General features: G+C 42.4%; 1 protein-coding gene across 1 annotated transcript; it reads left to right on the forward strand.

Annotated features, from left to right (window-relative positions):
* Nucleotides 1-814: 814 nt before the first annotated feature.
* Nucleotides 815-11870, forward strand: LOC140655008 (coagulation factor X-like). Its single transcript, XM_072869021.1, has 8 exons — nt 815-936; nt 2745-2905; nt 3800-3824; nt 3957-4070; nt 5015-5149; nt 5855-6549; nt 8586-8703; nt 9683-11870. The coding sequence occupies exons 1-8, from the start codon at nt 858-860 to the stop codon at nt 10258-10260; spliced, it is 1905 nt and encodes a 634-aa protein (XP_072725122.1). The 5' UTR covers nt 815-857; the 3' UTR covers nt 10261-11870.
* The last annotated feature ends 1294 nt before the right edge of the window (nt 11871-13164 follow it).

The following is a 13164-nucleotide window of genomic DNA, read 5'->3' on the forward strand; positions in this document are numbered from 1 at the left end:
GATTTCAAATGTGTTTCATAGAATCCAGAAGGTTGTCTCTCCTCTGTCAATATTTGTGACTGGTTAATGATCAACCTCTTGACCTCATGGCTGTTCCTGGTGTACATCCAAATCTCTCTCCTGTCTTCCCCTAAAAAAATAAAGAAAAAAGTGAGTATAATTGCATGGTTCTGTGTAAAGTGAATGCACTCTGCTTTTGGAAAAATGATACAGGTAGCAAAGAGGTATGTGCGGTCAAATCCTGGTAAATTACTTAGCCTGGGAAGGTAATACAAAGAAATGCAAACTTCTCTCTTGTAACTTTTACTGTCAGGTATGTGGCGGATGGTTTCTTCATTAGAGTTTGCGCATACGGTCTTACTTGACAAGACCATCAGTAATTACACAGCAGCTGCCGTCATTAGCAACTGCTGGCTGAAGTGTGCAGCTCAGACCTCGGCCTGGATCCTTCGCAGTTTAAACAAGGCTGTCGCTGGAACTGGCTTCTGCTCAGTTTGGATCTGATCCGTGCCTCCCATGTTCACCATAGCTTTTTTATTGCTGCTGTGGGCTTTGGATCAGAGCCTGCACACATCCTGGGCTAGGTCAATCTCTGCATGTTGCCTTGCGAACTCTTGGGATTCCTATGGTAGTGTGCAGCATCAGTGTGACTTGGAGAAAAAATGGAAATCAGATCAAAATGAACTGGGTAGAATTTGCTTTCTTTCTCCCTTCTTTTGTCCTCTTGCTTCTATTTCCTTGTCTTTTTTGCAGGCTAATTCACCCTTGTTGTTTTTGTGACAATATACCAATATCATTCTTCTTTTCCCTCTGAAGGAAATCAGCAGGAAGTCGGAGTATTCTGAAGGCTCACTAAAATGGAGAGCAGTTCCTCACTTGTGATGTTTCTCCTACTGATGTGCTCCATCAACAGCAGCTGTCCGTTTTCATATTCAGGTAGGTACTTCTGAATTACGTTTTTAACTTAATTGTCTTATAGTGACAATCTTGGCATTTGAACTGAAACTACATTCCTTTTCTGAACACAAGGTCCTGTGGGTTGAAGAAGCACTTCCTGAAATGCACAAGATAAAAATAAATATTCATATATATTTCCAAGAGAAATCAGCCTTTCTTATCTTCCTGCTTAGACCACTATCCTCTTGAAAAGTATTCTCCTTGTGATGTTGAACCCAAAATCTGAATTATTTTTGCATGGCAATGTTTTCAAATTTGGAAAGCTAAAATTAGGCACTTTGAACATGTGTTCTGAGACCTTATGTTGATTTTACTACAACTACTACACAAGGTTTGGAAATGGCTTCAGAGAGCTTTGGAACAGGCGTGAGAGGGCACAGGATCTCACGAGTCATTATGGCTGTCCTTGCAGAGGAGGAAGAGCAGAAGTAGAGCTGGTATCTGCAAACCAGAAGGCTTTACAACAGGCATATCTTTTATGTGATGGTACTTACAATAGGTAAATCCTTTAAAGATGACCCCAGAACTCAAGGGGTGGTGAAGGGCAATTTCACGGATGTAAGTAAGTGAAAGACATTTTTTCCATTACCAGACAGCAGGATCTGTCCAAAGCTTTTCTCAGCTAAGAGGTTTTGTCGGCTGTTTCTAATTGCCTAGAAATGAAGCAATTTAATATTCTAGAATTTCAGTCATTGCTATGGATACCAATCCTGCAACTGCAAAGAAACGTGTCTTTATGGTCCATCTCCAAAACCCTCTTTGTCAGAGGGTTTTGACTTGTCTAGGATGCTAAACCATGACGAGGAAAGCAGAGTACTGTTAAATGAACTGGTGTGTGAATTTTGGTGGGCTTTGTCAGGATTACAAAGTGAGCTTGCTTCTTAAAACGCTTCTTAGCAGCAGTTTTTCACAATCGGATGGGTTTTGGATATAGGGCCACACTTCTGGAGATCTAACAAAAGGTAAAAACCTCCAGCTGCTCTAAATAGTGACTCAGGGCTCAGTTCAGTCACTGCACGTAAGTGTCCGGAGGTGCTTGAGATGGCACATGGTGTCGGTACATCCACAAGGGCTGAGTGAGCCCTCATTTTCCTTCAGAGCATCCTGGCTGGAAAATCCTGGGAGCACTGTGCTTCTGCTAGAGGTGCCGTAGCAAAGACTTGCTATGGAGCATCAGAGGGTATGTGGGGAGGATCTTACTGCCACATTCCCTCTTCTGGCCACTCCTCCCTTAATTTATTGGCAGTAATAGCTCTTAAGACATCGTGGTAGCAGGGCAGATAGCTTAGTGAAGCGAAGCTGAGATGAACTACATGTAAGTACAAAACTGACACTTTAATGAAGGAGTGGTGTCTGTCCTGTTGTGGCTACCTGGAACCACTGGGTCTCCATTACTGGATATCTAACAAAGCTGACACCAAATATAAACCAAACCTCTCCTTTCAGCTTTATTTCCACATGCACACACAGCCAGGCAACTAATAATTGTTGTGAATCAGGATAGTTAGGCAGAAAAATATAACCAGCCTCCAAAGAAGAATAAAAAATTATTTCTGCACTGATCTGCAAGTCTCGGTAGTGGGTCTTCTGATCCACTAAAAGAAAGCTTAAACTACTAGTGTCTTTTGTTGGAAGACAGACTAATTTTCTTTTCCTTTGGGCTGTTTACGTGGATTCCTGCTGCCCTGCTTTATATTGTTTACTCAACTGAAAGCATGCATGACTGTGACTGTAATGATGCCAGTTTGTTGTGTTCCAGTATCAACTGTTCGATTTTGGTTTTCTAGTATTTATGAGAAAAGACGAAGCACACGAGGTGCTGAAAGTCCGTAAACGTGCTAACTATTTTCTAGAAGAGATTCGTACAGGGAACTTGGAGAGAGAATGCAATGAGGAAAAGTGTTCATTTGAGGAGGCTAAGGAGATCTTCCATTCGCAGGAGAAAACGGTGAGAAACTTTATGTTAGGAAAAATAGAGGAAAGTTAACAGTGTGAGCTGTAAGTAATCCTTCCGAAGCCACCTGGCATGGCTCTGACAGGTGTGTGCCTATGGATTCTGCAGCTTGGTAGTCAGGATGGGTCACTCAAGGCACCTGTGAGATCTCACTTTCTAAGCGAGTGCTCAGTTTGTTGTGTAAACGTTAAACACAATTCCTTAAAAGTATCTAAAACCTATTTCTGTGAGAGCCTCCATCCAGCAACATGACTGTGACATTTTCAGAGGCCACTTGCTTGATCAGACCCCTCCAAATACAGAGGAGGAGGAGGAGGAGGAGGAGGGCCTTGTTCCCAGGGCCCGATACTGTCCAGCTGGGAAGCGGGGCTGCAGGCATTCTGTCAGGGACCTTCTGCTGAAGCAAGAGTTTGAACTGCAATTTTAAACAGAGGTGCCTAATTTCTCTTGTATCTAGCCCGAGTTGCTTAGGTGATGTCTTCCTTAGCAGGTAGTGCAGCGCAGTAGAAATGGCTCTTCAGAGTGAAGCAGTTGGTGCTGAGGACCCCGCATTGGCACATTTTGTGGGGAGGGGGGGTGGCACTTGAAACTCCTAGGCTGGTGCCACAGACCTTTCACTGGCTGGACCATTTAAGGATCTAAGCTTTTAGTTTAATTTTCATTCCAATGCAACCCAGTTTATGCACTCTGTGCCTGGTCCATGATGCAAATGAAAGTGAGCAGCGTGGTGATGATCAGGAGATCTGCTCTGAGAATGTATTTTATGGTTCTAATCAAAATGTTAATTTACATGCACCCTAAAAAAACCCCAGTTTTCTAAATTATATTTTCAGTAACCAGTATGATCACTTATTGACTGTTTTCTTCATTTGTGATTTCTTCTTGCAGATGGAGTTTTGGTTCAATTACAAAGGTGGGTAAGAAAGGAATTTCTAAAAAAATCAATTTCTTGTGTCCCTTCTGGGTACAAAGAATTATGTGGCAGTTTAAAGCCAGGCTTCTCTTAATTCCTGGAATTACACTATGCCTTGTTTCTTCTTCTTAGGTTTAAATCCATGTAGTACAAATCCCTGTAACAATGGTGGAGTCTGCAAAATAAGACACTACAATTACTTTTGCATCTGCCCCCCAAAATTTGGAGGAGACAACTGTGAAAAAGGTGAATGCAGGAACAGACACATTGACATTCATTGTAAAGGAAGGATTAAGGCTGGAATTTGCTCCTTGGATACTTGAGCTGAACCTTTGCACAGGCTTCTTGCTGAGGTTATCGGTGGTGACTTTATCTGTCTGATACAGAACTGGTCGGTTGTTTAAGATTTCATGCATTAGAACAGTGTTTTCTTATATGACATGTTGGGGCACTGCCCACCCTAGGAAGGGAATCGTTGTGACAGTGGCTGTAGCTACTTCTAGCTCTGCTGCGTGGAAGAAGAGGGTAGCACCACCTCCTGTCATACAGCAGCTGCGGTTCTGGGCTCTTGCACTTATCTGTGCAAGCTCTGAGGAAGGCATGTGGCCATCTCCCATCTCCCCCCAAGAAAGGATAGGGAATTACCTCTTTTTATCACTTAAGAGTGATAAGTCGTCTAGTAATTCCTGCCATAGATGCCCGCACTGGAGATCGTTCATGGTGAGGCCTTATTCTCTTTTTTTTTAACGTAACAATGTATAAAAAACTCAGTCAATTTCTCATAGACTTGGCCCCCACCAAAATGCCTAGTACTTTAAATCTGTCATAATATAAAAGATAAGATGTGCAGATGGATTGCACACAGATGCATTTAGAAGCGTTTGCTCTTCCAGCCATTTTCTTGCCCCTGCTCTACAGGCAGAAAGGCCTAGAGCCCAGCTGTGGCCTCAAGACAAAGCTGGCAAATAAGAAAATGGTAGAAACAGGCAAACAAGGCAACGTGTTTGGTTTGCTACAAATCAGCGTGGTTTTCTGGAAGTATAAGAGGTAGTTCCTTCTGTTTCCCTGTGAGATTTCAGCAGATTTTTTTTCCTACTTTCTTTCATATAATAATAGTGCTAGAAGCTGCACGCTGCTCAGGGTCCATGTGTAGCAATAACCAAGTGAATGCCTGTGTGTGTCCATTGCAGAAAAGTTTGAATGCTGGTATAAGAACGGTGGGTGCTGGCAGTACTGCAGAGACAGCAGCAGCGCCTTTCACGTGGTATGTTCCTGCGCGAAGGATTACACCCTGCATGAGGATGGGAAGAGATGCGTGCAAGCAGGTAAAGCATGGTCAGCTCAGAGTTACTTCAGGTAAAGAGCAGATTTGCAGGCACCGTCTTTTCCTCTTCACTAGTTGCAGGAGAGCTACACACGCTGTAGCTACTGCAGCTTGCACTTAGTGTATGGAAAAGATCTGTCTTATTTATAATGTTTTGTTTATTTATTTTGAATTTTAAGGTTCTTCTCAATCAGGTGTCTCTCTAATCCAGTGCCCTCATGGGCACGTACTGGGTAAAGGAGCAGCAGTACAGTCTGGGGTGGGCCTGTTCCTTCCAACAGATCAACTTAACTGAGTTATGAAACTAAACCGCAGTATTAGGAGGGAAGGGGACATGACAAGGGTCTTTAAAACTTTGTGTTAAAGCGTCCTGTCACAAGGGGAATGCTGGGTTTGGATTCTGTCCTGAAGAGAGCCCTTCGCAGACTGCTCCTGGAGTAGCCAGCCATGGCTGATGCCTGTGGTTCGGAAAAGGCACAGCCATCTGCTGTGTTTCTCGGTAATTAGCTCTACACACCTTGGTCAGATGATGGCAGGGGTGGGTGGCAAAAGTGGAGTTTGACATCAAGATGTCAGAGTTGTTCCTGGGCTCTTACAGGAGGGTTGAATCCCATTCTTGGACAGAAGTGCTGCTTTTGTGTTGGAGTTTGACATGACACCACACACCCTAAACTCAAATCTTTGTTTCTGTCTTTCCTCCCTGCAGCACCATTTCCATGTGGCCTGATTAAAGCCAGGCAGGCTCTGGAGGAAGGGTGGCTGGGGCAGAAAAGACTCCTGAGGGGACTGCATGAGCACAGGGATGATGTGGCCAGGTGGAATGAGAGTACAAAGGGCACAGCTAGGCAAACAGAGCTGGAACAAAGTACTGTTGGGGAAAATGAGACCTTAAAGGATGCCTTTGGGCAGAGCACACGTGTGGAGGGTGACGCTGGACAAACAGAGGCGGCAGGAGATGCTTCCAGCTGGAACAAGACACTGGTGGACTCTCTTACCCAGAAGCCGCTGGAGGATGGTGCTGCTGGGCAGGAGGCGGGTGTCCCTGAGCACGATGAGGCAGTAGAGGGGACTTCCAGGCCTGGAAAGCCCAGGAGAGGCCCGGCTCCGTGGAGTGAGCCGACCCAGGGCCCTGCATGGCAGAACAAGACCACAGCGCCTGCTGCCAGGCAGAAGGAAATGGTGGAAAAGGCTGCTGGGCCAAACCAAACAGGGGAGAGCGCTGGCCGAAACAAAACAGGGGCCATTCAAACTGTTCATGATGGGCTTAATCAGAGCAGTGACTGGGGAAATGTTTCAGACGCACCTCCATTCGTCCAGATAAACGTCAGCTCTGCTTTAGAGCACAGTGACTCCAGGATAACGGGAGGAACTTTGTGTCATCGTGGACATTGCCCCTGGCAGGTAATACCTTTCTTCCAGTCTGGCCATAAATACCACACCTGAATGCTTTCTTACTTTATCATCTCCGGTTCCATCTGGTGCAGGCTTCATGAAGCCATTATAAAGTGGGGGGTTTTTTTTTCAAGTCGAGAGCAATCCAATCACTTGTATTTCTCAAACTTCTGCAGGTCTTTTTGCTGATACGTATCTTAGTTGCCTTATTCATCATTCTTCTCCCAGCCTAGCTATATGCGCTTTTGTGATCTCAGCTTAATATTTCTCTCTTAACTACATCAATCAAGCAGATCTTCTGCTCTGTTATTCAGGTTCTTTTCTTTGTTTCTAAATGTTCTTGGTGAAAAGCTGTGCTTCTGACTCCTCCTGGAATGGCTGGCAATATTTTTCACAAAAATTTTTCTATGACCAGGTGAGGTGAGATTAGAATGCTGAGCTTTTCATACATGTTACGGTAAGGAAGATAAAACCGAGAGGACTCAAATGTGAAGGCAAGTGGCATGTGGGAAGTAGGGGAACCTCCCTGAAGTGTTTCTTTTATTTCCACTTTATTTTTATAAAAAGTGTTTCTTTTTATTTTGTTTAAATCTTGGTTTTGGGCTTTTTCATGTGTGTCCTTATTTGTTATTAATTTTCACTTGTTTATATTGTCTCTGTTTCATCAGTGTACTATTACTGTTTACAGGCTGGTGCACAGAAACTTAACAGACTGATCTAAAAAACCTCAGGTTACTGTCAGTGTGTTTTATTGCTGTCACACAAAAAAGATTTTCCCATTCCACACATCAGGAGGTATTTTACAGGTGGAAAAATAGTGTGTTAACCATGCAGTCATTGTGCACTTTTGCAAGCTGAAATGTCTAGTGCTACTAGTAAATTCTATGGGTTTCTGCCATCTTACATGCCTCTAGGAGGAACAGCAGCTGCTTTCCTTTTGATCAAGCGAAGACCTGATTTTGGGTTGCGAGAAGGGAAGGTGGTCTGAATGCTGCCTAACCTATACTGTTTCTTCTTGAAATAAAGTGTTACCATCAAGGAAGTTTTAAATTTTATTTACATCAGGCAATTCATAATTGAATCTTATATTTTATATATATATATTTTTTTAAAGGGTTTTGCAAACCCTTTCTGTTCTAGTTCTTCATAACCTAAGACAGACTTCTCAGGTAATTTTTCTTTGCTACTTTTCAATGTTTTGTTCTAGCACTACTGAACAGAATTAAAAGCATCAATAGTACATTGAATTAAGTCAAAATAGCTCATGTAAAACATGACATTACTCCAGGAACTAGACCAAGGTAGGAGGCCAGACTATGTCGCACCTTTTTCCATTATTTGATTATTAACTTCACCGAAACTGCAGAGTACCAAAATTTAAGCCTTTCCTTCAGTTTAACACATGAAATAACAGGTTCAGGGAGGAGTTTAATTGAAGAGATGCTGAGGCATTAAAGGAGCTTATAATTCTGACTAGACAAGATTACATCTAACACTGAGCAGTGTGTTTTTACTTCTCCATTTTCTACTCTGTAGATCATCCCAAATTTTATTACCAATAAAAGGAAAAATAACAAAGTTTCTGAATCTCTACTCTTACTTGCACTTCCACTTGACAGCTGGGTAAGTGAAACATTCTTTTCTGTCCCTTGCTCATGTAGACAAACACCACTCTTTTTTTTTAACCTGAGTACCAATGAAATACACCTTGTGTTACTGTTCTCCCCCACCCCTGAAAAATTTGAAGTCACATGAGAAAATCACAATCATACACGTTTCCTTAGAAGAATGCCTGTCAGCATAGCTCTAATCCTATTTGATTTTGTCAAGCTTAGTTCACCATATTCTGCTCCATTGTCACAGATGTGCAGTCATTTTATTATTGTGTTAACATCATAATCATCTTTGATCGTTATTCATCTGTAGTTGTTATTGCCAGAAGTGTTATTTTCAAGATACAGAGCCTGCAGTCAACCACAGTGAGCCTGACAGGGTGCATACATACCTCAGCCCTGGTGACACATTCTACCTCATCTTTCATACAGGTTTTGATCCGGAATAGTAGAGATATTGGCTTTTGTGGAGGGAGTTTAATCAGCAGTCGCTGGGTGGTCACTGCTGCTCACTGCCTTGATCTTGTCAGACCACACCATGTTACTGTTGGTGAGTACAATTTGTATATTGTATAAACAGAGGCAAGCTCTTACTTAGAAAGTGCTTTGCATTGTACACGAACACAGTAAGGTATGGCTGAGACACAGACACATCCAAGCTGACTCAGATTTACAGAACCCTTCATTTTCTTGGCAAGTTAGGTGCAAAGGGGCTCTAGTTGGTCCCTTTTGTTTTCATGGAGAACCTGGGAGCATAAGGCACAGATTTATCTTTTTCTGTTGCCCATTTTGGCAAACTCATTGTGCACGGAGACCAAGCATATCTCAGGGTACCCCTCAGAAGGAAGAAGGATTCCTGTAGGTGATTGTCTGCTCTCAAGTCAGTTTTGTTTTATAATCAGCCTGAATATTAGTTTCCTTCTCATTGCCTGTAATTGCCTTAGAGCAGAAAGCCCCTCTCCCCTGTAATGTACTACAGCACTGGTTACAATAGCAGGAATTGGAACCCCTTGCAGGAGGAATGCTGCAGTAAACAATCTTGTGCTTGAAACTCCAGAAAAGGGACATGCAAGAGGAGCAAACAGAATACAGCACTGGCTGACAGGAAACAACTCTTCAGCTTTATCCATGCTGAATGCTTGGATGTCCACTTTTTAGTGCTTGTGTCATGTTCCTGAGGGGGGGGAACAAAGTCCCATGGAAGCTTAGACAAACTGTTCAAAATACAGTGCTTACAAAAAAGCAGTCAGTATTTATGGTAAAATCCCTACCCTGGAAGCCATAATCTCCCTAAGTATCTATTCATCCAGTCAACAACTTTGTTTCACCCTTAAAGGGCAAACTGGTAAGCTTGATTTGCAAGATCACATCTGCAGCAAAGAAATTGTTACAGAGCATGATTTGTTTTGGTCTGTGCCTTCTTGGGACAAAAGCTCAAAGCATTAACTAACTATCCTTCCTGTTCCCCCATAATGATACTGTACAGGCTGTTTACATTTGCTTAACATTTTAACTTGTCATGACTACAGGAGACTTTGACAAATATCAAAGAGAATTCAAAGAACAGAAGATTGATGTGGAACGGAGCTGGACACATCCACATTATGATTCAAATGACTACAACAGTGACATCGCCTTGTTGTACTTGAGCAGTGATGTTATTTTTAACGAGTATGTAATTCCCATCTGCCTTCCAAGCCCTAACCTTGCCACCCTGCTATCTGAAGAAGGAAGGATAGGGATGGTAAGTGGATGGGGTGCCACTCACAACAGAGGTTCAACTCTGCGCTTCCTCATGAAAGTCAGGCTGCCCATTGTAAACATGGAGACCTGCCAGCAGTCAACAGACAGGCTCATTACTGACAACATGTTCTGCGCAGGTTACAAGACTGAAGTTGCAGACGCCTGCAAAGGGGACAGTGGTGGCCCTTTCACAGTGTCTTACCACAACACTTGGTTTCTCTTGGGGATTGTAAGCTGGGGTGAGGGCTGTGCTGAAAAAGGAAAATATGGTGTATATACGAGAGTATCCAATTACATCCCGTGGATTAAAGAGATTGTTGAAAGTGTAGCAGATTCAGAAAACTTTGCCATTAACTTTTCTTAATATCATCTTTAAAAACAGGGACAATTCTATTATTACAGAGTGTTTCAGTCTAAGACACTATGTAGTTCCTGTCCTTAATGGTATAAAATCTAGATTATCTCCAAAGAAATTCTGAGTCTCTACTGTAAATGGCTAAATTGTTCAGGTATTACTGAGTAAAATACTTGTGTATAATAACTAGTCTGGAAATAACAAAGTAGACAACTACAACTTTTCTTAATGTAAATTCCTATCAGAAAGGGTTTGGTTTTTTTTAAAAGAAAAAGCTTTCCACTTCTCAAGCCTACATGCATATCACAAAAACAGGCAAGCATCTCTGTCTCACTTGCTTAGAAAAGGAAGTGCATTTCTGGTAGTGTTGTCTTGTCCTCTAGCTATGAAATACCATGCTGAACACAGCAGTTAGGGTCAGAGTAGAATTGATACCTCAAGTACAATTCAGTTTCCTAAAATACAAATGTTTTCTCATACAAAAATCATGTCTCTGTGGAATCATGTATTACAAACTGCACTGGATAAACTGTCTGAGAGGGAATCCACCCAACTGCAGCTGAAGAAACATAAAAGGATTGTATGGTAGAATTCTGAAAGAAAGAAAGAAATGATTACTGGGAGGGGCTGCGGGGGGTGTGAGGAAATGCCATCTCCTGCTCCTCACAGGACAGCCCTACTTACCATGTGGCTCTGCTCCAGCAGCTGGTGAGGAAAGGCACGAAGATGTGCTACATGCTCCCACCCTCCACATCCCACTCTGGGCAGAGTGCTACAGAAGTGAAGTTATAAAACACAGATGCAGAAGTAGCAAATAACAGAACTGTCCATTTTTCACACTTTCTTCCTAAGAGAGAAAACCCTTTCTCTTTATTCTGAAGACACCCCCCCACCCCCTCATGTACACAATTTACCTCTCCCAGTTTTTGATGAAAACCAGCAATTCAGACATGAAATATTTGTGAACACACTTGATGGGAAAAAAGCCAACATACCACAGCAAGAAACAACTTTTCTGTCATCCTAAAACAAACGGAAGATTGATCATGTGCAGCTAGCCATCCCTCAAAGAGGCTGATTTCCCCACACATGGTAAGAAGCTTCACAAAAAGAAGTGCTCAATGCCAAAAATGCAGGTGGAATAAAATACCTGTGGGCCAGAGTAATTATATTAATTATCCTACTAATTACTTAAAATAATTATCCCAACTAATTATCCCCTCTAAGTATCTACATTGCCATCTTCATAAAATCACCTTTCTCTGCTGCAATAGGTGGTCTTTGTGACCCATGTCAAAAGAAGTTTTGGATTGTGACCCGTCTTACAATTCACTAGGAAGTTTTAATTTAAAAAACAAAACCAGCATTCACACTGAGTGGTTCTCTTCCCCAGCTTTGTTCAAAGCCTTATAAAAGTACATTATTACCATTCCATAAGAAACAGAACCTTTTTGTTTGCCTCAGAGAACATGTGATGCCAAGCTATTATGATTAATTTTGATGGCAAGAAACTGTGTTAGGACTGCACAAGACCACAAGGGTCAGTACTTTCAGGAAACATCTCTTAGGATTTAAAAATAGCCCACAGTCTGCCATGACTGTAGTACCAGAACTAAAAAAAAAAAGTTTGGGAAGGCAAAAAAAAAAAAAAAGAAAAAAAAAGAAACAAAAAGAAACAAGGCCATCCTAACCCATAGACCTTCAGGGCCAAACAGAACCTGAATATGAATAGCTCTACACCATTCACTTATTCTTCACATAGTTGCACCTGCCAATATGGCAGTAAGGAATTCCCTGTCTTTCAATAAATTCTTAATTAAAAATGGAAAAACAACCAACCCCAAACCCTTGAAACTCACAGCATGCTAAAAACACACACCTGAGGTCAGTTACTGTGTCAAAAGCATACCTGGCAAGAGTAGGTGAAGTAGTCTTACAAGCAGAATTCCTTTAGTAGGCTCCATCCAGCACAGGCATCCTCCTTCAGTTTTTGCTTCAAGTTGGTGTCCCAGTGTACAGCTTTATTTTGTCAGTCCCCTTCAGTCTCACAGGAGCATATTTAAAATGGGACCATCCACGTACTTACATTCTCTCCATTATCAGTACCTCTGGCATCTGCTGGCACTAAGCACCTCTAAGTCAGCCAAGACCAAGACCCCTACCCTCAAAGAATTCACAGAATTACAGCACACACATTACAGCAAATGGGCTGTGCTCCTCTGGAACGAAGGCGACTCTCTTACTGAAATCCCAACTGCCAGTTATCCGTGCAAGGAGAAGAGTCATCGTCTTGTAGGCAAGCTCAGCAGACAAAAACATTTTCAGAGGCAGAGGTAAAGAAGCAGAGGTACAAAATGCTGCTCTGCTCTCTTTCTGTAGCACCAGGAACAAAGAAATAGCACCATTATCCCCCTAACAGAGACAGAAACCTTCTCCTTACCACTGGTAAAATAAACCTTTCAGACAGTCACTAGTGGGCTACAGAGCAACACACATTTGAGCTACCCAAATACCAAAGCAAAACAAAAAAATTTACACAGCTTTCAACTCTAAAAAATGACATCACAGCAGTATCAAGCCCTGCAGCAAAGGCTCCTCACAGCCAATCTAAGTGCTGCATGAAAACACCCAGAAGAGAAGTGTCCAGCAGTCTGACATTCAGTCATCTTGAGCAGTCTCACTAGCCTTGATTCCAAAGTCTGGCTTACTTTAAAAATAATCTATTCTATCACGCATCACAAAAAAGCCCTTCATCCGCAGCCCTTTTTTCTCCAATAGCAGTCACAGTTGAAGGCTTTGCCATTCGCACAGGAGGATCAACAGTAGTGAAATACTACTGTCTCTTACATCAAGCATTTTAGCTGGAAGCCACTGGAATTTTTAGCGGTTGGTCTGCTGGTCTTCTCTTGAAAA

The sequence above is a fragment of the Ciconia boyciana genome, chromosome 7 (genome assembly GCF_034638445.1).
Source record: "Ciconia boyciana chromosome 7, ASM3463844v1, whole genome shotgun sequence".
NCBI lineage: Eukaryota > Metazoa > Chordata > Aves > Ciconiiformes > Ciconiidae > Ciconia > Ciconia boyciana.

Excerpts from the sequence above, each read along its gene's own strand:
- LOC140655008 (XM_072869021.1), top strand. The coding sequence starts at position 858 with ATGGAGAGCAGTTCCTCACTTGTGATGTTTCTCCTACTGATGTGCTCC. Across the intron at positions 2,906-3,799 it reads TCCATTCGCAGGAGAAAACG|ATGGAGTTTTGGTTCAATTA; the intron begins GTGAGAAACTTT and ends TTCTTCTTGCAG. Across the intron at positions 6,550-8,585 it reads GTGGACATTGCCCCTGGCAG|GTTTTGATCCGGAATAGTAG; the intron begins GTAATACCTTTC and ends TCTTTCATACAG.